Genomic DNA, 24,240 nt, shown 5'->3' with positions numbered 1-24,240 from the left:
AATGAACCAAAAACTAAAAAAACATATTCGGCCAGTGGATGAACTCGTCAGACCCATAAATCGGGCAACTCGGGCTAGCACACCAAACTTGTAGACCCGATTATGAATTCAAGTGGGATTATAATTTTTTTTTATCAAAAATATTTTTTATTTAACTATATAATAAAGAAAAAATAGATAATTGCAAAATAAATTTGTAATAGAAAAACATATAAAATTTATTGAATAATAAAAAAAAATGTAAGGTTGCACATATGAAAAATCTTATATAAAAAAAATTAATCTATATATAAAATTAAGAGAAAATCACAAATGAATCATACAAACTTATTTAAAAACTGAACACACCTAATATTATTAAAAACTCATCACAAACTAATTAAAACATAAACTCAAAATTTATTTGAAAAAAAATATCAAGTAATTCATCATGATTTTTTTAAAAAAATCAATTTTTTTAAAAAATAATTAGGCTAGACTTAGTGCCTAGCTCAATCAAGCAATGACCCACGCGAGGGTTTATATTTTTTAAAATTTAATGGGATGAACAACGTGTTACCAGCCTCATGCATCAGAAAAAAAAAGACACGTTTGTTCATCATAAAAAATCAGCCACTATGGTGGCTGGTAAAATAAGGTCTTTTGTTTTTTTATTCAATAATTTATTTTCAACTCAGTTTTAATCCAAAACACATAGGAAACATCCTAGACACCTTGTTAAACCAACTCATGGTTATGAAAAATGTAAACAACTGCTTTAAACTTGAAATCCACTAAAAACAAAAAAACTTTTTGAGCTCATATCTGAATTTTTCAGATATTTTCAAGGTAAAAAAACATATAATCTTAACTCTCCTTATCATATGAAATCATTTCACAAAAAAACCCTTAAAATAACTTCAACATCCAGGGATTATTTTATAGATAAGATCCATATTCCAATCTATTATTGTTCGAAAAAAGCCTGATTTATAAAAGTTTTTTTTAGCTTTATCTTTATACATAATCAAAACTAAAAAATAAAATTATTAGACTATTTTTAAAGCATAACCTCCATCTTAGTTTAGAAAATATTTTTTTTATTAATTTTTGAACTCATAAAATCAAAAAAAGAAAAGAAAAGAAAAGAAAAAATTTTTAAACACTAAACTTACTATTTGATGCAAGGTTGTTAATTCTATTTCATTTCATCTGGAATGGCCGGTATATCTTGTTCTAGTTTAAAAAACAGAATAAACTAGAACAGTTTCATCTCGTTTAGAATATCCACCTGTTCCAGAAATTTCATCTAAATTTCTAATTATATCTCTTAATTTGATCGTTGGATCTGGATAAATTTTTACAGGGACCTTACATATTGTTATATCTCAAGTTAAAATTTTAGAATAATCAGAGTTTAGAAGGGCCTTGCAAGACTGAATGATATTTTTGCAATTTTGATTAAATTCATAATTTTGTTCGGAAATGTCATTTTATTGTGTTTTTTTTTTTAGATTATTTTTTTTAATTTTATCATTCAACAATGAATTTATTAGTAATTGAGCTTTATAATTTTTTTTTTTTTTACGGTTATCATAGTCTCATGACCCGGGTCATGAATTTAGAATATTTTTTTAAAAATATCGTCATTTCAATATATATTTTTTTAAAAAATGATGTTGCCTTGAATATTTTTTAATCAAATAATATTTTTACTACTTGTCCAGGTTGTCTTTGACCCTGTCAAGTTAATCGGGTTATATCGATTCAACTCTTTATTTTTTTACTTGTGTTTGAAATTTAAATTATATAATTTCAAGTTATTTTATCTTTGGATTTGAATTGAAATTATATTAATATTTTGAATTATATATGTGTGTGTTTGTATTGGAATGGAATTGAGAATCTTAATTTGATTGGATGAAACAGTAATGACAAACTTGTAAAAGATATAAAGAAAGAGGTATGGGATCTGCTGACCTCTCTTGTCAAAGAAATAGTAAAACAACTATATGGATGAAAATTGTGTGATGCCTCTTGCGTGCTTATTATTAGGTGGTCATAGACAAGCCATTTCAAAGACTTGGAACCATCATTTTCATAATGGTCAGCAGTGCTTTTATATGCAAATCATTTTTATTTTATTTTTTAAAATACAAGAAATTTAGTTTAACTACTAAATTATATTACAATAAATAAATACATACATACATATGGAGAGAAAGAGGAAATCTAAGATTGGATTTCTAATTTAACCAAACCTAATGGGACATAAGTTTGGCCCAAGCCGAGCAGCTCATGTTTTGTGTCTCTATTAAGAATGGCTGGTGGTTCAAGATTGGATTTCCGAATCCCAAAGGGCTAAAGAGTGTAAGCCCAAACTGCCTTGACGAAAGGGAGCTGTACAAAACGCATGGTTTCGCTGAACCATTTCCCAATTTGCGAAGGTTAAGAAGAGAAAAATAAATGGATCAGATCCAACCTAAAAGTTTTATTGCGCGTGTTTCGTTCTGGTTTTGAAAAGTCATATACAAATATGGGCCTTGCAAAGGTTGAGAAGCGTGAACATCAGGGGGTGGGAGCACAGGAACTGTTTGGGATTTGCGATACGTGAAGCTATATACATAGAAATAAATATCTCAGGAATTTCATCTCCCTGCTCGCGCTACAAACCCATCAGCCACCAATATAGCAGCTTTCAAAATAGTTCGCCGAAACTTGAATATGGGGTATAGGGATCTCTCGGAGCCTTCTAATTAATCTACAGACATTTTCAATTGTAGTTTTTTTTTTGTTTGTTCGAAGTAATCCCATGCATTCACATAAAACACGAGTATCTCCCAAATTAATAAGCAGATAGGCTCAGATTTATCATCTCTATTTCTTAGTCTAAACCCAGCTCGATCTTCAATTAGCCTAGGATTGGGCTTCTACCCATCACCATGTTGATCCCCAACTTTGGATTGGGTAGATCGTCCTTCCCATCTGGGTATCCCATACTCGGATAGGATCACCTTGGACCCAGGCATGACCCTCTAGGAGGCTCAACGGCTCAACCTATCCAACACCCTAGTTGCCTTCTAATAGGCTCGGGGTCCTTTCTCTTTCTATAAGGTCTTGCATCTGCAACCCCGAATGAGGTCACTTGCCTCTGTAGCCTACACATCAATTGTCACGTTGGACTTGTTTAGTCTCAGTTAACAATTGATAAGATCGTTTTCTTCTAATATAATAGCATTACCCATTGGTGACTATAAATCTAAATAATTACTATCCGCTTAGGTGTCACAATTGTTTTGTTTTTACTCTCATCATCACCATGCAAATGGACAGGGTTTATAGGTATAAATATGCATCCATCATCCATGAACCTCAAGGTAGAGAAGAAGTTTAATTTCATTATAGATCTTCAACACATTGGCCATCTTCATCTACACACAGTACATATAAAGCGAACATAGATACATAACATAACCTCTTGAGATTTCTCATCCATTATTGCTTTATTAACTCAAGCATTGGAGAGCCTCCATGAGGAGTTTTTTTTTTGTTTTTCCCAGAAGTTTGTGAGCTTCAGACCCAACAACTTATCTTCAACGTTCCAGCCCAGTCATCTACCTTGAAAAAACTTTGATGTATACATATGTCTACAACCTCATCATAAGCAATACTTCACATGTACATAATCTTATATAACCAAGCCACAACCCCTGATCAGTATATATATGTCTACGTACCAGATCTTTTAATCAATATTTCTAGCAACTGCAAGCAAAAGAAAGCAAATCTTATTGAGAAGGTTCCTTAATTATATGAACTAACAAGGCTATAAACCTCTTTCAATCGTTTCCTGAATCTCCATCTCTTCCCTGAATGACACAATGAACTGCTCAGCCCTTTCATCTATTCCTTGCATCTGGGGAGATGCAAATCCCAATGACTCCCACATATCATCCGCCGTGCAGCCTCTTTCCCCTCTCATGATCTCATCTAATCCCATGCTCGTTCCTCCTGGCTCTGCTGTTGTCGCAGCCTGATGATCAAGAATCTTCATATTCTTTGTAGTTGGCGGAAACTTTGCCACCAACTCACTAGCACTTACAGGCTCTCGAAAGAGCTTATCAATATATACAGGTGCTAATTTTTTGTGTGCATGGCCAAACCGGCTGCTACGTTGTTTGAAAGGAAGTGCACGACGTTGGTATGCAGGCCTCTTTCTGGTTTCATCACGTTTATGATCAAACGCGTTGTTAATAATATTGTTTGTTTGATATTTTGATTTCTTGATAGATTTGGACATATTGAGTTTGTGGAGTTTTCTTTGGAATTTGGATGTGAAGCTCTTCCATACCTTCTTGGCTGGCGGAAGCCTCAGATTCAGGCAAGACATGAACGAAAGAAAGAAAAGGGGATGAACAAGAAAAGAAGATGTGCGCGTTCAAGTACAGATCAACAGATGATGTGTTAAAACCTGTGCTTTATAAGAAGAGTAGCTAAGATTGTTCTTTCTGCACTGTATTTGTTTTGTCTGACGGGTACGGGATTCGTATTCGACTTGTGCCATAAATTTTCTGTGGACTCAGGACTGGCTTAGTCCATACGCTAAATGTTTGACGTGAGAAAATACAAGTAGCTATAAATGGACCCGCTTACTTCTTACGCTATTATAATCAACTAATCAAGTTCGGTAGAAGAGGAAATCAACCAGTTCGGTGGATCAACTTAAAGCTTAAGACTAAATATAATATAAATTAGATATTCACTTACTGATGGTTATAATTAGATAATCACTCCAACATTTTTTGTTTTGTGTGGAGCTACATATGTGAAGTTATATACCCATTTTACGCACGAAATGGCCACCTGCTGACAAAGGGAAATGAAAAGCTAGCAAAGGGAACATTTCATGAAACTACGATTGCCAGATGATTCTAGGAAATTTAGCAGATATTAATGTATAGGTGATGAAGGATTCAGCTGACTATATTTGTTCTCTAAGCGATAACGCGTAATATCTTGCATTGTGACTAAAGAATAACCTCTTTACTGCAGTTCTATCTGATAACTTTTGAATTATGATCAAGTTGTTTTTCTTAAATCAGGCCAAACGGACTCGTGATTTTGTTTTGCCAGAAAGCATTTTTCTTAAATCAGGGCTTCTTAATATCTGCCTTAAATAGATCGAACAGCTTTTAGTCTAGGCCTCACCTGAGTTTACACTTTGCAAGATATATACCTAAGGAATCGAAATTTTCGATAGGGATTGATATATGCCTTTCCAGTTCTCTACAACATCTGTGATTGTAACGCGTCTTTCTTTACCAACTCAAAGATTCCACCGTCGTGTAGAAGTGTTCAGCAAAAAATGATCTTTATTCTCCATTTTGAAGGCTACATGCATGGTAGCGAGAAATTTATATAGGATAGATTCCAATCTTATTAAAACCACTGTTTCTTCTCTCTGTCACAGTGTTTACGAATCTAACAACAACAACGTACAATAATAATTAATCACAGAATACTTTATCAGCACAAAGTGAACCATAATGGTGTTTTCTGTCTGAAACAAGAGTTCTTGATCGAAATTGGATAAGAAACATTAGCATGGCTAGCAATAGGTTTTATTGTTAAAAAATAATATAAATTATATTTTGAAGTTGAATTGAAATAATTTTTTAATATGATATTAGAATTTTGTTAATTACATAATTAGAAGTTTGAATTTTATCATCATCTTATTTTATTTTATAAAATTAAATATATAATAATGATGAATTTATAAGTTTTAAGCTCGAACAACTAACTTTAAAAATATATTAAAAAATAATATAAAATCTAACAATTTAAACTTAATTTTTAAGTTGAGATATATTTTTTTGCTTTCCCTTTACTTAGAAAATGGGCATCAATTATACTGAAGATGCTGCCAAAAAGCAATAGGAATTTGATCACAATGAAGTCTCTCTATGGACTGCATTGCATCTCTTTGGCTTAGTGTAATCCGCCTAAAATATTTCACAAAAAGAATCATGTAAACTACCAATGCTGAGTTCATGCCGCATAGAGAAGCCGGCATTTTGTGTACAACTGTGTGATTAACGGTAACAATGCTCAACTGGTTTGTCTCTACCATAGGTTTCAAGCTATAAATAGAAGGACTGAGGTATATACTTCTCCTCAGGGTGTAAGAATTAAATTAACATAAGCCTCGGAGAAAGAACAGATACAGAAGATATGGCCAGGTCTAGCAACAAAACAACACTGCTCTTCAACTTGGCTTTGATGCTGTCTTTTCTCCTCATTGCGTCTGTCGTCGAAAGCAGATCAGTTCTTGGCAGTAAGTCTTAGATCAAACACTAGTGTAATTTCAAATCTTTGATCAATTTTATCTTCTCTTGGCCATAAGGATAGCAGGCAATATTGCAGTATGAATTGATGCCCTTAGTCTTGTTTTCGGGTTTTTAGGGGCAGCAGCATCCACACCAGAGTGTGTCTCAGTGCATGGAGTAGTAACTGGAGACACTTGCACTGCTGTTGAAAAGCAGTTCGACCTAACTGCTAACGACTTCAAAGCAATCAACCCCAATCTCGACTGTGACAAGCTCTTTGTTGGTCAATGGCTTTGCGTTGAAGGCACATCAAATTAAGCTGCATGCTTTCCAAGTATTCAAATCTTAATTGTACGTTTTTTTTTATGTCTATGAGGACATGAATAAGGAGATGGTCTCCATGTAGCCAAGCTAGGCTTCTCTGTATTACTGGCAATTATGTGCCAGTGACCATTACACTTTATTTTTCTCGGAATTTCAACTGTTTGGCTTCATGATAAAGCTTCGGCCTCCTATCTCTCCTATTCGTTTCCAAGGACTGCACTATCACCATAAAAAGAAATTTTTCATACACAAAAATAAATAAAAAAACAAGGAGAGAGTTAGATATTTGGGATTTTCAGTACGAAATTATCCCCCAAAAAGTTAGTATTTTATAAATATATATATATTTTTTTTTGGATAGAAAAGTTTTGTTATAAAAGGATTTTGGTAATTATCCCGCAAAAAGGGAATACTGATGAGTGCTGGCAAAGAAGGCAGCCTGACGTTCACGGCCCAGACTCACTCCAATACAATAAATGGGCCAACAGGCCCAACACAGCTCTTGGTGCTGATTTACAGGGCTGTAGGAAAGCCAGAACAGCCCTAAAAGACACGTGCCAACATCAGCACTCTTGCGCTCCCAAGAATATTTCTTGTGGTAAAATCTCAGTTAGTGAAATGGGGGGCTAGAATGTGTAGTTTTTTTTTGTTTGGGGGCCATTTCATAAAAATACCTTAAAACATTGTATGAATTCAAGGATGATTTTGAAAGAATTTCAAACTTTGAGGGCCACTCCCTACATTCATCACTGGTTTAACACATCCGTAAGAGGTTAATTCTACATTTGTCATAGAGCTTGTCACCCACACCGATACTTCAGAAAGCATAGAAATTAAATGAGCACTGGCTGGCTGGCTGGCTGGTTTGATTTCTCTGTTTCTGTGACAAATAGAGAAAGCAAAGGCAAGTGGCGGGTGCAAATGTTGTTCTTAGGACTTTAGCTAGGAACAGCACCGCGTACAATAGATGGCCTTACCAGCTCAACTTGCAACCCAGGCGAGGTGGCGAATCGTTTTAAACATCACGACAATGCCTCCATGCAGAACAAACCAACCCTCCATGCCACACAACCCCGCCAGCCACCACCTCTTGCACCCTATAAAGTGGGCTTCAAGTGCCAGCCCAAGTCACCGCTTCCCAGTTTTTTCTTCTTACTTCTGCTGCCCAGTACACTTCCAGCATGACTAAACTTGTTGCATTATTGCTTCTCTCTTTGCTTGCTTATGCAGCTGTAGCAAGCACTGAAATGCAGCAGAGGGAAGCACAACAATGCCAGCTCCGGAAGATCTCTACCAGCAAACCTTCTCATCGGATGAGGTCCAAAGGTGGTGTGACTGAGATTTGGGACCCAGAGGAGGACCAATTCCAGTGTGCTGGGTTCGCTCCCATGAGGGACACTATACAGACTAATTCCCTCTCTTTGCCCAAGTTCTTCTCTGCCCCTCGCTTGGTGTACATTGAGCAAGGTAAGATAAACCGATTTTACAAGATCAGGCTGACTGATAATATGGACCAATAATTAAGAGCTCATTTGTATGCTCTTTGAGAAAAGGTAGCTAACATGAGAAGTAAAATGGAACAGGTAGGGGAGTAATGGGAGTCAGCTATCCTGGATGCCCAGAGACATATCACAATGATCAGCAATTTTCAAGAGACCGAGGCCAAGGCCAGAGAGGAATGTCAGGAGACCAGCACCAGAAAGTTCACAGGATTCGCCGCGGAGATGTCATTGCCGTGCCAGCAGGAGCAGCCCATTGGTGCTACAATGATGGTAATGAGGAGCTCATCGCCGTCTCTGTTCTTGATCTGAACAACCAGGCTAACCAGCTGGACCAGAACCTTAGAGTAATATTTCTCTCCATTTTCCTTCGAAGTTCCAGTAACTTTTAATCTGTGGTGAGCGAGCTAAATGTTGGTAATTGTTTATGTACAAAGGGATTTATGCTGGCGGGCGGCCAATCCAGGCATGGACAGGAAAGACACGAGAGAGCTTCTCGGAGATATGCAGGTCAATCTGAGAGGAGCCATGAAGAGACCTTTCAGAACATATTCCGTGGATTTGACGAAGAGTTGATGGCTGAGGCCTTCAACGTTCCAAGAGAGACTGTAAGGAGAATGCGTCAAGATAGTAACAGAGGACTCATTGTCAAGTGCCGAGAAGAAATGAGAATCATGTCACCCGATCAAGAGGAGGAACAAAGCGAATCTTCACCTCGGAACGGCTTGGAAGAAACTTTCTGCAACATGAAAATCAAACAGAACATTGAACTCCAAAGAGAAGCCGATGTTTACACTAAACAGGGCGGAAGAATCAACATTGCCAACCAGCAAAAGCTTCCTATCCTTCAATTCATTGACATGAGCGCTGAGAGAGGCCATCTTATGCCAGTACGTAACATTTAACCCAATTTCAACCCTTAATTTACAGTGCATTTTTTTAATCCAACTTCTTAGAATCATTCCTCTCGCAGAATGCATTGTACACGCCACACTGGTCCATGACAGACAACAGAGTCGTCTATGCTCTCCGCGGTGAGTTGAACGCACAGGTTGTGGATGAAAGAGGAAACACCATAATGAACGAGAGAGTAAGGCAAGGTGACATGTTTGTGATCCCTCAATTCTATGCTACATTGATGAGGGCAGGAAACAATGGTTTTGAATGGGTGTCATTCAAATCAAGCAGCCAGCCAATGAAGAGTCCTATGGCTGGTTCAATTTCCGTGATGAGGGCCATGCCCATTGATGTCATCTCCAACGCTTACCAGATTTCCCCTAGAGAAGCTGAACAATTGAAAATGAACAGAGACCCACAATCCATGCTGCTGTCCCCTACCAGGACCTCATCTTGAACAGAATTTTTGTTCTGCTAGCCACTTCCAGTACTATGAGGGCCACTACTACTAAGACATCCCTTCTTGTTTCCTTAGAGAAGGATCCATCAACCCAGAAGATTCTGTATACTTAGTGGGCGAGTGTAAGAATGCATGTAAGCCTTCTTTTATGATCAATAAAACGTGGCCTTCTTTTATGACAGCCTTCCATTTCTACATGGACTCTGGCTCATATAATCTTTCTTCCCCTAACATTGCCCAGGTTAACGAAGAACAAATAGCCACTGAAAATGTCGCATATCCTGGAATGACAGCATAAACTCTGCAGTACTATTCTGAAAACGACGGCCAAGAAAAACTCTGGTGCAAATAACAGCAGCCATTTCTCAGACAATGAATTTTGTGATTTTTTTACTTGGTAAGTGATTTTTTTATTTGATCAAATGAAAAATAAATGCTTGCTAAGCTTTCCCAGGCCAAGTGAAAACCCTGGGAAGTTAAGGCCCAAAAAACAAAACTGGAAAATAAAAAAATTCAGTAAATTTCAATTGTACAACATCCATCAGTAACTTGAAAATATGAAAAACTAGATGAGGGATTGGACTCCAAGCTGTTGCATTTCCATTAGCTTCCATATTGGGTAGATTGCACCCCCACCAAGTTCTTCTGGATCTACTTGTCGCATAGCCCATGCATAGTATACAGTATGGATTGTATCCTACGATAGCCATAAATACCAAAAAATACATTCAAACTCTCGCAAGCAAGAAAATGCAGAAAGAAGAGTGTTGATTTCTAGGAAAAACGTTTTGAGAAAGAACATTCATATTTACCTGACCCCCTTCTGTTATTGCACCATTTCGATCACGTATACAATGGACTTGCTGTGTCTGGAACTGCATTTATTCCAAGAAACATGGCCATCAATAGGCAGAAAATCATTTAATGATTACAATAAAGTTGGCCAAAAAGGGATGCATACCGCCACAATGATTAGCGGAGAGGTTCCCATCATTTTGATCTCCCTTACTTCCACATCAGATATATGTAAAATCTGCACCAATCATAAGGATATTTTTTATCAACTTATCAAACTGGAATATACCATGCATTCCATCTAAAAACAATATACAAATAACTGCAGTCTGCATCCAATACCTACAAGTCATGACAACTATGAGTTCTTTCCCAACTTCGAGAAACATATCCAGCCCATTAAATACCTAGCTATTTTCTAGTCTAAAATTGCTCGATAAACCCACCAAACGATTGTAAATGTAGCAAAATCCCTCAATATTAGATGTGCACACACTTGTCACTATACAGTCATTGTTTATTCATTCTTTGTACTCATCATTTAGTAATTCTAAAAACAGTTATTTACTGAATAGGCAATACAATAACATTAACTATTATGTCTGATGAATCACTATACAGTCATTGTTTATTCATTCTTTGTACTCATCATTTAGTAATTCTAAAAACAGTTATTTACTGAATAGGCAATACAATAACATTAACTATTATGTCTGATGAATCACTTGACCACATGCTCTATCACTAAAGCAATTTGAAGGTCAACAAGAAATGCAAATGGATTACTTCATTCATGACATGCATGCTTTGCACGTACACCACCCTCTACCCAGGCACATGTTTATGATGCTAATGATGAGATAGAACTCAGCACCCATGACATCAGCAAATAACTACAGTATGCATCCTGATACGTGATATTGTCAATTTTGATTATGACAACAAGTTCTTTCTGACTTTTAGAAACATATTTAGCATTAAAGGCCTAGCTATTTTCTGGTCTCAAATTACTCAAGAAACTTGCCAAATTATTGTAAATGTAGCAAAATCCATCAAATATTAGATATGCATACACTGTGGGTAAGAGTCTCAACATACCCTGTCATTGTTTCTTCGTTTTTCGAACTCGGCATATAGTAATTCTAAGAACAGTTATATATAGCACAGCACCACGGTCTAACTTGAAGCGGAAATGTGATAGAATAACTATCACATCTGATAACTCATTTAAGAGAATTAAGTTAATAATTATGCTTGGCAAAAGCATCTACACAGTCCTCTAAAAATACAATAATTGAAACGAACAACAGTTGCCTCTACCATGGATAAAAAAAAATATTAAGAAGGAATGTGCAAACCCACTGGAAGACAGACATTCTTCTGCACAAAAAACTAAGCTCAACAAAATGGCACTCCAATCAGCTAAATGCAGCAAAAGCCATGCCATTAAAAGCCTTGAACATTGCAAAATAAAGAAAGTGTTTTAAAGTGGAAATTGTTACCTTGTTATCAAAGAATATACCATGGGCCTCAAATGCCTTATGTTCTGCTTCACGCCGATTAGTCACTTCAGAGGTGCAGTATTTCTTCAAAGTTTCTATATCCCCCTGTACATAGAGAGCATTAGTTAGTTGCTGATGAGACAGAATTTCAATTACTCATATGGGCAAAAGGTGGAGACTCGTGATAAATGAACTTTGTGCTCACCTTCATATAAGCATTAAGGACAGGTCTAATAGCTTCCTGAACTTCTGCCACAAAATCCATCAAAGAAAATGATCTGGTAAAAACATATACGAGGAACAAAAAAGTTCATAAATTTAAGATGTTGGAATACAGAACATTAGTTTGTGAAACAAAAAAATGAAGCTCATTTGATCGTACGGATCTCGACGACGTATTTCCTTGATTGATGCTGCAGCGTCACTTTCTTGAAAGATGGAATCACTGACACTGTCAAGAAAGGAAAATGTTTTATGAACTCTTTAAGGTATTCATCCTCTCTAGCAAGAGCACAGAGGAGAGAGGGAGGGAGAGAGGGTCATACTCCTGGATTTTGTGAACAATGGGACTATCACTTGTCTCCCATCTGTCCCGCATGTCCTCTGCAATCTAGGAATTTCAACCAAAAGGGAAGTTACAAAAACAATTTGAGAGGGGCACGGTGAACTAACACCTCGAGATCTGATATGAAATAATAGAAGATCAGACCTCATGACTCTTTGTCACAACAGGTTCACTGAGACCAGCAAAATGCTTGAATAAAGGATGACCTTGCATCTGGGTTTAAAAGATCAGAAAACATTATCATCGCAGTGAAGAAGCAAGACAGTATAATTTAAAAAAGTGTATGCATATCTAGAAAAATTACCTTTTCTCTTATTGCCTCCCATTTTTTACTCCATCGAGACTGGTTTGAGGGTAGAACAGCAATGTCAGTTTTTGTACTTATTTCACCGCTGAAGGAAGGAGGAGGGGTGTGTTCTAGGCGCTTTCTCGTATTGGTATTACCATATAACTCATCCTTCACGACATCATATCCTTTCTTCATCATTTCACTGACCCTTGCTTCTTTCAATTTCTGGAAGGCTGAAGACACTTTTGAGGAAGGAATTCTTGATTTAAACTTTCCAAATAATGTTTCTGTTGTATCACTGGTTCCAGTTTGCTTGTCTGCTTCTTCACCAGGAAAGGCCTTTCTACATTCTTCAGCACCAACACCATCTTTAGCCGACGTGCCAGCAGACTCAGATGACTCTTCTTTCCCAATCCCAAAAGTTTCTTTGACCTAATCACCCAGGATGTGAAAAATAATTACTTCACGGCCATCACTCCAAAGAATAGGCTGATAATTTAAAAGGTAAGCATACCTCCTCTGTGGCAGCTGAAACTTTTTCTTTAACATTGGCAGAAACCTAAAAACAACAAACAAATGCTAATAGTAAATTATATCCAACTAACACGTGTTATTATTACAAACTCAATAATCCTAGATTCTCCAATTCCGAGACTTCGAAACCAACCCCACTGTCCGCCTATCTGATTAATAGGTCAGTTTCAAAACTCTCTGAACAGAAAGCAAAAAAGACTTTGAAACTCTCTGAATGGAAAGAAAAAATTAATCTTGCAAAATATGAACAATCTATTCACAGAAATGGAATGTTCCAAGCAAAAGATACTTCTACGGTCAACAACATCTGAAGATCAATGATATGAATCACACACCTTTTTCGCAGTAGCTTCAGCTTCAGTCCAAACGCAATCCACATGCTTGTACAGCTTCTCAGTTGTCTGCTTTGTTCTGCATTCGCCATTTCATCATCTCAGGCTCTTCCTTGACATACAACGGTATGTCTCAGCCTATTAACTACTAATTAAAGCTAACAAATTACACAAACCATGAACCTGCTATTTATTCTCAAGACACACCTTACCTTACTTTGAGCTCTTCTTTCACCCCTTTCAGTTCCTCTGCTTTTTCCTTCAGTTCTTTCACAGACTGTTTAAATTCTAGATTTCTGCACCCAATATCAACGACAAATGTATAAATAAATTATTACAACTCCACAACTAACAAAAAAAAGGGACCATAAATACATTTGAGCTTCTCCTTTAACTTTCTTGGAAAACTCATTGAAGACGCTAAATCGACGGTAGCCGGAATACGGGCACCCGTAATTTGATAACACCTGTAATCTATTGCTTGGAACCTGCAACGCCAAAAACAAAACATACAGTCACAACCCCAATACAGAAAGACAAAGAAAGGGGGAGAGAGAGAGAGAGGCTTTCTTTGGAAAATAACCTGCTTGGATATCAAGTGAAGAAACATGGGCTGTCTTGAGAGGACCAAGTCTCGAACAAGTTTCCTGCTCGCCATTTAAAACAGAACAATTTTTTTGGTTTAATTCTTTCCAGAGCAAGGAGGACGAGGGGGGGGAGGTTGTCAATGTTTCGTGAGAAACAAACCAGCAACGGTAGCGGTATTTATTCTTTTGCCCTAACGTGTGTTTGTATTTAGCTGCTGCCTATAGAGAAGAAGGGAAGGGTTTGTTCGGGTAACGAGAGATCTGTACGGAACTCAGGATGTCAGAATAACTTGAGCTCGTTTGGGTTAGCATATGAGTCTAGACCAAACAGTAACCTAGGGCCGAACTTCTGGTCTGGGCTGATCTGGTATGGGCTGGGCTGGGTTAAGAGAAATGGTTCGCTTCAAATTTCACTTCAAGAATAAGATTGGAAACACAAATAGATTAGTGAAGAGATTCACAACTGGATCAAACAAGAGAGGATACAATATCCTAGTCGCACACACAACACAATTCAATCCTAGTAGCACAGCACGCCAGACGACAAAATCCAAGCTAAAATTTCAAGTTCTTTACATCTGGGCAACATTGCAACACAACAATAACAGAGAAACACATAGAAGGATTGGTCACAAAAACAAGTAAAAATGTATAGTAGTTTATAATTAATTACAAGCTTCGTTGGCAACAGAGAACTGCTTGGCTTGAGTGGCTGCAGCCTCCTTGGAGACCAATGCCTGTATCAGCAGAGTCTTCACTTCCCAAGCAGAGTATGGAAACCCCTCTCTAGCATATGAGTTCAGAAGGGCTGCACTCGCCTGCTTCAACAACCCAGCAAATGCGTTCTCATCGTCGTTCCTAGTCGTTGATTCCAGCAAGGTCACATCCAATCCGTACCGCTCAAATACTCCTGATCCAAACACCTTTGATACTGTTGCTCTCTGCGGCACCATCCTTGGCCATGACTCTCTCCTGCTGCTCCAGAACCTGAGACAGACTCGGGTCCGCTCATGTCACTCAATCCACAACCTTTATACATTACAATACAACACCATACGTACGTATGTAACGTACATGTACGTGGAAGGCGTTCTACATGATTCTTAAGACTGAAACTGAAGGAGAGAAGATTGGGGAACAGAGGACTTACTGGGGAGTGCATCTTCCTCTGGTTCTTGTGTAGATAAAACCAGGTCTTGTGGCTGCTGCTTTTGAAGCTGCAAAGTGAGCAACAAAGATGATGAGAACGAGTCGACTCAGTAGAAAAGGCATACCCATCGTCGTGCTTTAACTTTTGTTACGGCTGTGCTTAAGCTTCCATTCTTCCTCTGATGTCGCTGTTTGGGATCTGAGTTTCTTCTAGCTATATATCTTTGGACACGATTTCAAATTTGAGACCAGTGAGTGTCTCTGTCCTTTTAGCACGGGTAGCTGTGATTTTGGACCGGACTCCGTTTTTCGAAAAATATTCTATAATATAATAATATTAGAAAAGAAAAGATTAAACAGAACATAACTGAAGCATATGGTTAAAATTTGGCGAGGCTTGATGTTTTTTTATTTTTTATTTTTTAAAATGATAAATAAAATTAAAAAAATTATTAGCATGATTAATTAGTTGACCGTCCAACAATCATAGACCAAGCCAAGATGTAAAACTATATTCAATATTCATATACTATTTATAATTATTAAATCTGATTCACTATATTAATTTGAAAAATCTATGATTGAAAATATTATTTGAGTTAAGTTTTAATTAAATATAAAAATATTGATATAATGAAATTTAATCAAGTTAATTTCACGGGATTTTATTAAAAAAATAATATTATTATTATTTTAATAAAAATAACTAATTCAAGTTGATTTAATAGTGATGAAATGACTGTATATTAAAAAAAGCTATATAAATTATAATTTAAAAAAAAATAGATGAAAACAACTAAAATATTAATTTTTAAAATATTTTCATACCTTTATTATCCGAGTGGATTTATAAAACAGATTTAACGCCATGTCGAGTTCTTAAATGTCATCCAAGTGGACTAAAGACGAACTCTAGCAGTTAGCATCTTCCGTTGCTTTCGTGTTCGGCTACCAAATGAGATCTTGCATCTATGCAAAGCTTAATTGCGGAGACGGTTCTGCTCCAAAAGTAAAGCCAAGGGTTGAGAAGGAAGATAGCACGTGAGTTGGGATGGCATAGAAGCTCTGGAAAGAGTCCCATCACGTGCTTTCTTCCTATGTTGTCCTAGGACTGCATTAACTTTTGAACTCGTTGTTCTTGGCGGAGGGATTATTGGGGTTTTACGCGTAATTGATCGATGCAGAAAATCTAGAGGCTCTTTCTACATGTTTTTGAGTGCTTTTCACAGGGGAAAAAAAAACATTAAATCCGTCACCAAATCGGAGGTTAGAATTATGGTTTTCTATTGCTTTGGGGCTTCAGGGCGGTTTTGAAATTGAATATCAGACCTCTTTTATGGATCCTTTCGTGAGCTCAATGCTTTCTATACTGATATATTAAGGTTCTTTCTTCAGAATAGCCATGGCTATAGCTCTACCAAAACCTGCCATATCTATATAATCAACGTTAAGAAAGCAGAAAGCAGCAACATGAAGTGAAGAAAACAGCTCCAGAGGCGCCTAATTACAGGACTTCATTACTCACTTGTAAAAAGGTACAAGCAGCAGTAGTTATTAGAAAGTAGATACACAAACTCTACTTTACATAACAAGAGACCTCAAAGCCCCTTTTTATTTCTACCTTGATTTCTTTTTAAGAAAAAATGATACTGCCTGCATGCAGCATCAGATTAAACAGTAGCCCCATCTATGCTCAACTAAGCCTCAGCCCAGCTTCCAGATCGAGTCGACCTGTGGCTAGTTAAAGTGGTTTCCTGCCTCTCGAACTTGATTCTCTTTGCATCTTCTACTGAGATTCTGAAGGCATTGGCAAGAACTTCGGCTGGCATGGCCCGGAGTGCCGAGGTGCGACCAGCCAGAGGAGAGATCATGGCATTGTCATTGGTCTTGAAGGATACCCACTCGAAACTTTGTTGATCAGACCGTTTCACAACAGCGAAATTCTGTGGCACTGTCAAGACTTGTCCCTCGCGCATTTCGCCATCAAACACAGTTCGACCACTGTGATCCACCACCTGAACGTGTGCTTGACCCCTGATTGCGTACATTATGCTATGCGCATTCAGGTTCCAGTGTGGCATCATCATAGCTTCCTGTGAATTAACAAACATTAAGAATTTTTCTTTTGAGGATGGCATTAATTCCATGCAAAGAAATTTGGCGAGGATATATATATCGCACACTTACATTGTAAAGAACGCCTCTCTCGGCACTGAGTTGGATGTATCGTAGGATAGGGAGATTGTGGCTATTGACAGTGCTAATGCGACCTGCTTCTGGGGTGAACACATCAGCACGTGAGGGGTCGCCAATGTTCTCTCTAATCCTCATTGTGCACATGGTCTCCTCCAAGCCATTGCGATGTTCTCCACGTTGTCCTTGCTCTTGTTCCTCTTGTCTCAAACTGGGTGGCATGACAATCTGAAGTCCACCTTTCACCCTCACAATGTTGCCCCTTCTGTCACTCTCACTCTGAAGCTTCCTTGCTACTTGTTCACTAACATTGAAAGCTTCAGCAAGGAACCTTGTGTCCATTCCACAGAAGATGTTGTTGCATTGTTGCTGGCCATGCCCGCGAAATGGTTCTCGCTCTGTTCGCTGCTCGCCACGGTGGCGTGGCTGGCCTTGTACTTGCTGGAACTCTTCTTGTGGGTTACCAGCTAGATAGAAATTCTATTACAAAATCATAGCAATGTCAATAACTCTTGTGTTTGAAAAATGATTTGGTGGATCAAGTTACCATGAATAAAAATGATTTGAGTCTTACTCTAGGATTCATGTCATCTAGCTGGTTGGCACTGTTAGCCATATCAAGGACAGTAACAGCAATAACACGCTCCTTGCCGTCATTGTAGCACCAGTGGGCAACTCCAGCAGGCAAAGCAATGACATCACCCTCTCGGAAGCGATGAACCTTCTGGTGCTGGTCTTGTAACCTGCGGCTGCCTTGACCTTGCGATTCTTGAGATTCTTGGAATGTTTCAGGACATCCAGGCATCAAGGTCCCGGTCATACCCCTACCTGAATATCAGAATCATACACAAATTAGCGAATTAATAATCTTGCTCACTTGTCCTAAAACATATAATATAGAGTAACAAAAAAGTATCCTATATAACCAACTAGAGGTAATTAATTAAATTAATCTTGAAGTTACCTTGGACGATGTATACAAGTTGAGGAGCATTGCTATAGGATGGCAACAAAAGGCCATTGGGTTCAATGGTCCTCCTGACGACGGCTACACCAGCACATTGGAACTGATCATGGTTGGGATCCCAGGACTCTGTCTCACCGGCCTCACTCTTAATGCGGTTACCAGGCTTTTGGGCGTTGAGCCTATCAAGCTGGCACTGGCCTTGATGCTGACGTGAGCGATCAGCTGTCAAACCTAAGGAGCCATGGAAGAGAACAAGAAAAAGAGAAAAGGAGAGCAGGAAATTAGTTTTAGCCATGGATGGCATAGATATAGGCTGCTTGTTGCTAGTGGATTGAGGTGAAGTGGCGACTGGGAGGTGTTGGTATTTATAGATCAGAAAGGGAACCGAGTGAGTGACACATAAGGGAGATGGCAGGTGAGATGTATTCAGCTCTTTCTCAGTTTGCATGGCTACTTGACCCTAACGTCTTACACCTCATAAGATCAGGCGAGGCAGGTGTCCCCGAGCTTTAGAGAACAGCACAAAAGGCTAGAGAAAAGAAAAACATGAGACAGAACGATATTTATGTCTGTACGTATTTGAACTGTATCGAAATTTGAAATATCTGTATTAATTGTACATAATTAAGCTTGTCGTTTCTATCATAATCAAAACTCCGTATACTTGCTTAATATTAGTTCACTCGAGCTTTTATTACCTTTTATACTAAACATCAAGGGTTGTCTGATAAAGCTTCATCACTGTTCACATGTGAACAGAAGCACTTAGCTTCTTCTTCTTTTCATTTTTTAACATTTTTCTTTGAATATAACTCTCTTATAACCTATGAAATTAGTTTTGGTATTATAGTAAAATTAACAAATTAAAAGGAGGAGAATTAAAATATAAAACACTGAAAAAATACATGTATAATCTCAAATTCTAAACATTTTTTTGTTGTGGTGTAAAAATTCATTATGTTCATTTTTCACTTCTTATATAACTTTGAAACATGAGAGAGAAATTGCATGAAAACAATAAAAAAAGATAAATTGGTTAGTTTGGCTATTTTTAGTGACGAAATTAACTTAATTGTTAATTTTAGTATACATGGTTCCATTAAAAAAAATTAAATTTGGTGGAGCTTTTCTATAAACATGTCTTAAAAAAAATATCATGTTCTGTTTTAATTTTTTATTCAGTTTTTTTTCTTCTTTACTTTTAGGTTTTTAGGGTTGCGTAGTAGTTTAAAGAGGATTTTATAGTGTTTATTAGTTGTTTGTAGATAAAAATAAATTTTCAGCCTGAAAACCCTTATTCCTTATTGTATGGCCATCATAGTAATGGCAAGATTTTGGCAATAGTAGAGGCTAGATTATGGCAACAGTAGGTAAAAAACAGAGCTTGGTTATTTTTTGTTGATATTTTTTTAAAGTTTTTAATTTTTTTAATATTGAGTTTTAATTTTTTTATTTAATATTTAATTGATATTTAATTATTTTTCATGATTTGTGAATTTCCATAGTCTCAAATAAACATCACAACATTTGATTCATGTCTAATTTTATAAGTATCTATTTTTATCCTAATATAATTAAATAAAAATATAATTTTTATTAAATGATGATGGGTTAAGTATGAATCTCAATTAATCTAATATATTATCGTCTTAATATTAAAAAAAATGTCATTTTAATTATTTTTTTAAGAAAACATCAAACAATATCTTTACCAATTATCTAGAGGTAATCTATTGATAAGACAAGTTGATTAAATCACATCGAAATATATGTTAGGAAGTAATATAAAAAATTATTTTTGAAGCCTCACTTAACAACTTAAAACTCTTAGATAGAAATAGTTATTTTACAACAATTCTAATATAATTTAATTTAAAATCCGAGTTATATAAAAAATGATAATTTTAATATTTAACTCACTATACCAAGTTGAATAATTTTCTTATATATTTAAAAAACTTTGGTACCACCCGCAGCATGTCGCGGGAAGTTTGCTAGTAAAGCCTAAAGGAATAAGGAGAGGAATTTGCTTCTGGGCGAATAATGTCTGAATCAGAATTAAACAAGGTTCGGTACTTCAGCATGTATTGTGTACGTAGTGTATGTTCATCGTCGATTCCGCAAGAGTAATCAGTGGATATATATTTGGCAAGACGAAGATGCCTGGGAATACAATTTGTGCAGTGAGTAGTGATAACTGGCTGGTTAATTGCTGTGATGCTAAGTAAATTAGTTAGTCTACTTCTGTTATACAGGAAAAAGAGAAACCAAATTTAAGACGATGCATGCAGATTCTTTATGTGGGTGTGTGTGTGTGCAGCCAGACCTTTTCTGTTTTTTTTTTTTCATGAAATGAATGTATGGATAGATCCTCATCAGAACTATGTATTTTTCATATCATATATATATCCAAAAATCCTACGTCTACTTATGCAGAAGGGATTAATTAGATGCAAGTTGATGTATCATTTTTTTTCAAGAAACCAATGGCTAGATTCAGACATGGAACTGGATGTATCATCCTTTCCTCGTCGTCTCGACCAACACTTGAACGCTTTCCTAGAGCATCAGATTTGTCAAATATATTTAGCTTGCAACTCAAATTTAGATATAAATAAACGCATCAGAGAATTGGCATGATTGAATTAAACCAAAGGTTAAAGCTGTTTCTTGAAAATGATATAGGGCGGTGCGGTGGGTTTGGCTTTGGATCTGTAGTACACCCTTTTCTTCTTCAGTGTTGCATTGTCAATGGTTATCACAATCTTCCCTGGTTCACTTATGTAAAAAGAATTCCTAACATTGTCACCCATTTTCTTCTCCTTGTCCTTCCTGAGCAGAACTTCGTATGATCCCTCGTCGTCTGGGATGAACTGTTGTTTACATGTCACCTCCCATCCAACCACGGTAAAGTCCCATACAATTGTTACCCCGGCCTAAACAGAAAAGATTGAAGAAGATTAAATCATAGGGAAACGGCTCAACAATAAAATCATAGGAGGGGTTTTTGCATATTTATGAGAGGTGAGATTTGAACCATGATCTCGCAAGTTCTTATCTCACCCCTCGTGAATCTCTGTGGATAAGAAAAAAACTGTTATACGGGTAAATCTTTGAATCTTTATGCAACCTTTATACGTAGCTAATCAGTACCTCAATGACTGGAATTTGGATGCAGCTAGCTGAATTTGGTTTGACAATTAGCTCTGAAGCTTTGTCCTCTGGAAAAAACTCGATATCATTCTCTCTTTTCAGACCACCATATTTAACTGGAAGGTTTTCAGGGGATATGTGCCTTGACATATGCAATCAAAGTTGGATCAAATTGTTCAAGAGACAATTGGCATACAAATAATAATAATAATAATACAACAAGCATATGTTATATATACTTTGATTAATTACAATGTTGCTCACTTTAGAAGGGTTTTTGTGACTTTTGATGGTCTAGCAAGAACAACCTTCTTTTTACCTCTCTGATGCTTGAGCCTGGATGTTAGAAAACGGGATGTGTAGTACCAAAATGGAACATTTATCAAAATCTGCAAAATAGTGGAAACATCTGATGTTAACTTAAAATATGCAGTTCTTTTGCAATGAGATGATTTACCCTTCTTACATGCTTTTGAATGAGCTCAGGGTAATTGGCTTGAATCAATGTGGAGGTCCTTTTGTGGACTGAACGGAACTCCTCCCTTTCTGGCCCTGGCGAGTGCTTGAGATCTGTAATCTGAAGTATAGAATCTGCCCCTCCAGCTTTGAAACTAAGTTGCTCGATGCTCTTCTCCATGAGTTGGATTCTTAATCTCAAAAACTTTTCGCGATTCTCTTCTGTTCCTAATACTTTCCTGTACAATTCCTTGTCCTTGAAAGCCCCGTACAAAATATAATGCACAGGCTGACCTTGTTTTCCGACGCTATTTATGTACACAAATTTTTCAAGGCCGAGATGCAAATTCTCTTCACGAATAGCATCTATCCTGCATTCGTTCCGCCATTTCAGAGCATTGCGAAGCATCTTGAAAGCTTCGTTAACCTTAAAGTCCGTTGCTGTCAGGAATTTTAACAGCACAAGATCGGTGCTCGCATGGCCTTTACTTGGCAATAAAGGCACACCCCAAAGGCTAATCTCCCTCTGCTGCTGTTTCTCCCTCTCTGATTCTCTCCTTAAGAAACTCTTTTTGGGTTTTTCTAGAAGGTAATTATCAATAATTGCACCTTCCACCATGCTCCTGAATTTGTTCAAGGCCTTCTGCTTTCTCATCTCCAATTCAATAGAATCAGCTGTTTCTTCATTTTCTTGAACAGCTGATTGATCAAGATTTTCTATGTAGATCTCTTGGTCTTGGAAGGTGACTTTTTTCCCATTACCCTCTTCCTGCCCTTTTTTAATCATCCTGTCTTCGTTGTCTTGGTGTCTCTTCTCAATTTTCTCCTCCATTAATTGTTGTTGATATGAAGATTCAATCATCCGAAGAAATGGACAATACCTACAGGGAGCTGAACCCCGAGGCCATCCAGCCGCTGGGATTCAATGAGAAGAGGAAGAGGGGGATGCAGACAGAAATTGAGGCAGAGTGGAAAAGGTAATATGAGATGTTTTTCCACTTTTCGAGGAAGACAGGTGATATATTCAGGACATCTTCGACTTAAAAGCTAGATGGTTGCTGAAGTCCAACCACTTAGGCCTGAGCCAAAATTATGCAATAGCTAACAATAGTTGCGGTTTAGGCGCAGGATATTTGCAAATTCATAGACAATCAATGTGAATTCATAGCCAAATTCAGGACATCTTCGACTTAAAAGCTAGAGGTTTTGGGTAAGTGTTGTCTAGTTTGAGACAAAATGTAGTATAATGCAGGCACGTTGTCGTGGATAAGTTTATAAAACCTGTTTAAATATTTTAATTGATTTTAAAAAAAATTATGCGAATGAAATTAAAATGAATCAATATGATTTTCTTTTTAATTTAGTTTGCATTTTGTAGTGTTTAAAACCACGTGTACATTTCATGTTTAAGTTTAAATATATTATATGAATATGTTTGATTTTGAACAATTAAGAAAAAAACACTCTATTGGCTATTTATTTAATAAAAACAATTATAATTAGAAGAGTAAATAATCGAAGGAATGTGAAAATCAATGGTAAAAAGGTACTCGATCACTTATATTCATTTTATTTAATAAAATCATAGAAAAATCACCAAATAACCATTGACAAAATTTAATTTTTTTTTAAAATAATAAATCATGAAAAAGGAAAATACTCTTCTTTTTGTTTTTTTTTTAGAAAGGGAGCTGGATCAAGCCATGCACCAGGCCCACAAACTTGAACTGTACATGCGCATCCCAAGCATAAAAAAATAAAAAGAACAAAGTTGGATGACACGTCGCTGCCTGCCACTTTCAACTACTAATATTTGTTAAAAAATTGGAAATCGTTGGTTTTGAACTTCTAAACCTAATTTCTACATTATTTTTTCAACTCCAAGCACTTCAGAATCATCCCAACCTCCACTAAGAACTATTTTGGAACCTCAGGCTCTAGAAACTCAAAAAAATCGATTCTCTCCTCTCTCAAAACACTCAAGAACCAAACAAAATTCCATTTTTTTCTAAAAAATCACTTCTCTTATTTGGAAAAACAACACTGATCTTTAGATTTTCTTAATTAATAATTAATTTGAACCGAAAGACGTTTTCAATAAATCTTTTTTGCGAAAGAAATCAGTCATTTTCTGGAATCGGAACTCGTTAATGCCAGAATATAACTTATCTCGAATAGAAGAGCCTCCTTCCATAGGAAATAGATCATCAATCATTAGTTATAAATGAAA

The 24,240-nt window shown here is 36.8% G+C and overlaps 6 protein-coding genes across 7 annotated transcripts; 1 reads left to right on the top strand and 5 right to left on the bottom strand.

Moving 5' to 3' along the window:
* Window positions 1–3,357: 3,357 nt before the first annotated feature.
* On the bottom strand, window positions 3,358–4,548 carry LOC133694371 (uncharacterized). Its single transcript, XM_062115872.1, has one exon. It carries the CDS (start codon window positions 4,367–4,369, stop codon window positions 3,806–3,808), a length of 564 nt encoding a protein of 187 aa, XP_061971856.1. The 5' UTR covers window positions 4,370–4,548; the 3' UTR covers window positions 3,358–3,805.
* A 1,665-nt stretch (window positions 4,549–6,213) lies between these two features.
* LOC133694257 (11S globulin seed storage protein 2-like) lies at window positions 6,214–9,485 on the top strand. Its single transcript, XM_062115750.1, has 7 exons — window positions 6,214–6,316; window positions 6,445–6,612; window positions 7,039–7,155; window positions 7,863–8,099; window positions 8,216–8,478; window positions 8,569–9,021; window positions 9,105–9,485. Exons 1-7 carry the CDS (start codon window positions 6,214–6,216, stop codon window positions 9,483–9,485), a joined length of 1,722 nt encoding a protein of 573 aa, XP_061971734.1.
* A 500-nt stretch (window positions 9,486–9,985) lies between these two features.
* Window positions 9,986–14,533, bottom strand: LOC133693341 (mitochondrial import inner membrane translocase subunit TIM44-2-like). Of its 2 annotated transcripts, none has more exons than XM_062114538.1 (14): window positions 14,089–14,533; window positions 13,881–13,993; window positions 13,718–13,801; window positions 13,509–13,584; window positions 13,154–13,198; window positions 12,655–13,071; window positions 12,495–12,563; window positions 12,331–12,395; window positions 12,168–12,236; window positions 11,991–12,063; window positions 11,786–11,890; window positions 10,450–10,521; window positions 10,301–10,363; window positions 9,986–10,185 (listed from the first exon to the last, which is right to left on the bottom strand). In XM_062114538.1, exons 1-14 carry the CDS (start codon window positions 14,161–14,163, stop codon window positions 10,054–10,056), a joined length of 1,458 nt encoding a protein of 485 aa, XP_061970522.1. In that variant the 5' UTR covers window positions 14,164–14,533; the 3' UTR covers window positions 9,986–10,053. The 2 variants fall into 2 exon arrangements, with proteins under 2 accessions (XP_061970522.1, XP_061970523.1); XM_062114539.1 differs by having other exon boundaries at window positions 11,991–12,034; window positions 12,331–12,388.
* Window positions 14,534–14,641: 108 nt separating this feature from the next.
* LOC133693342 (uncharacterized) lies at window positions 14,642–15,544 on the bottom strand. The gene is made up of 2 exons (XM_062114540.1): window positions 15,243–15,544; window positions 14,642–15,079 (listed from the first exon to the last, which is right to left on the bottom strand). The coding sequence occupies exons 1-2, from the start codon at window positions 15,368–15,370 to the stop codon at window positions 14,758–14,760; spliced, it is 450 nt and encodes a 149-aa protein (XP_061970524.1). The 5' UTR covers window positions 15,371–15,544; the 3' UTR covers window positions 14,642–14,757.
* Window positions 15,545–16,938: 1,394 nt separating this feature from the next.
* LOC133694285 (11S globulin seed storage protein Jug r 4-like) lies at window positions 16,939–18,705 on the bottom strand. The gene is made up of 4 exons (XM_062115775.1): window positions 18,399–18,705; window positions 18,009–18,262; window positions 17,429–17,914; window positions 16,939–17,334 (listed from the first exon to the last, which is right to left on the bottom strand). Exons 1-4 carry the CDS (start codon window positions 18,703–18,705, stop codon window positions 16,939–16,941), a joined length of 1,443 nt encoding a protein of 480 aa, XP_061971759.1.
* Window positions 18,706–21,563: 2,858 nt separating this feature from the next.
* On the bottom strand, window positions 21,564–23,148 carry LOC133693491 (patellin-4-like). The gene is made up of 2 exons (XM_062114711.1): window positions 22,021–23,148; window positions 21,564–21,943 (listed from the first exon to the last, which is right to left on the bottom strand). The coding sequence occupies exons 1-2, from the start codon at window positions 22,870–22,872 to the stop codon at window positions 21,815–21,817; spliced, it is 981 nt and encodes a 326-aa protein (XP_061970695.1). The 5' UTR covers window positions 22,873–23,148; the 3' UTR covers window positions 21,564–21,814.
* Window positions 23,149–24,240: the final 1,092 nt, after the last annotated feature.

This window comes from Populus nigra, chromosome 5 (genome assembly GCF_951802175.1).
Source record: "Populus nigra chromosome 5, ddPopNigr1.1, whole genome shotgun sequence".
Taxonomy (NCBI): domain Eukaryota; kingdom Viridiplantae; phylum Streptophyta; class Magnoliopsida; order Malpighiales; family Salicaceae; genus Populus; species Populus nigra.
The sequence above is the reverse complement of the archived record's forward strand: the minus strand, read 5'-3'. Positions and strand labels throughout refer to the sequence as shown.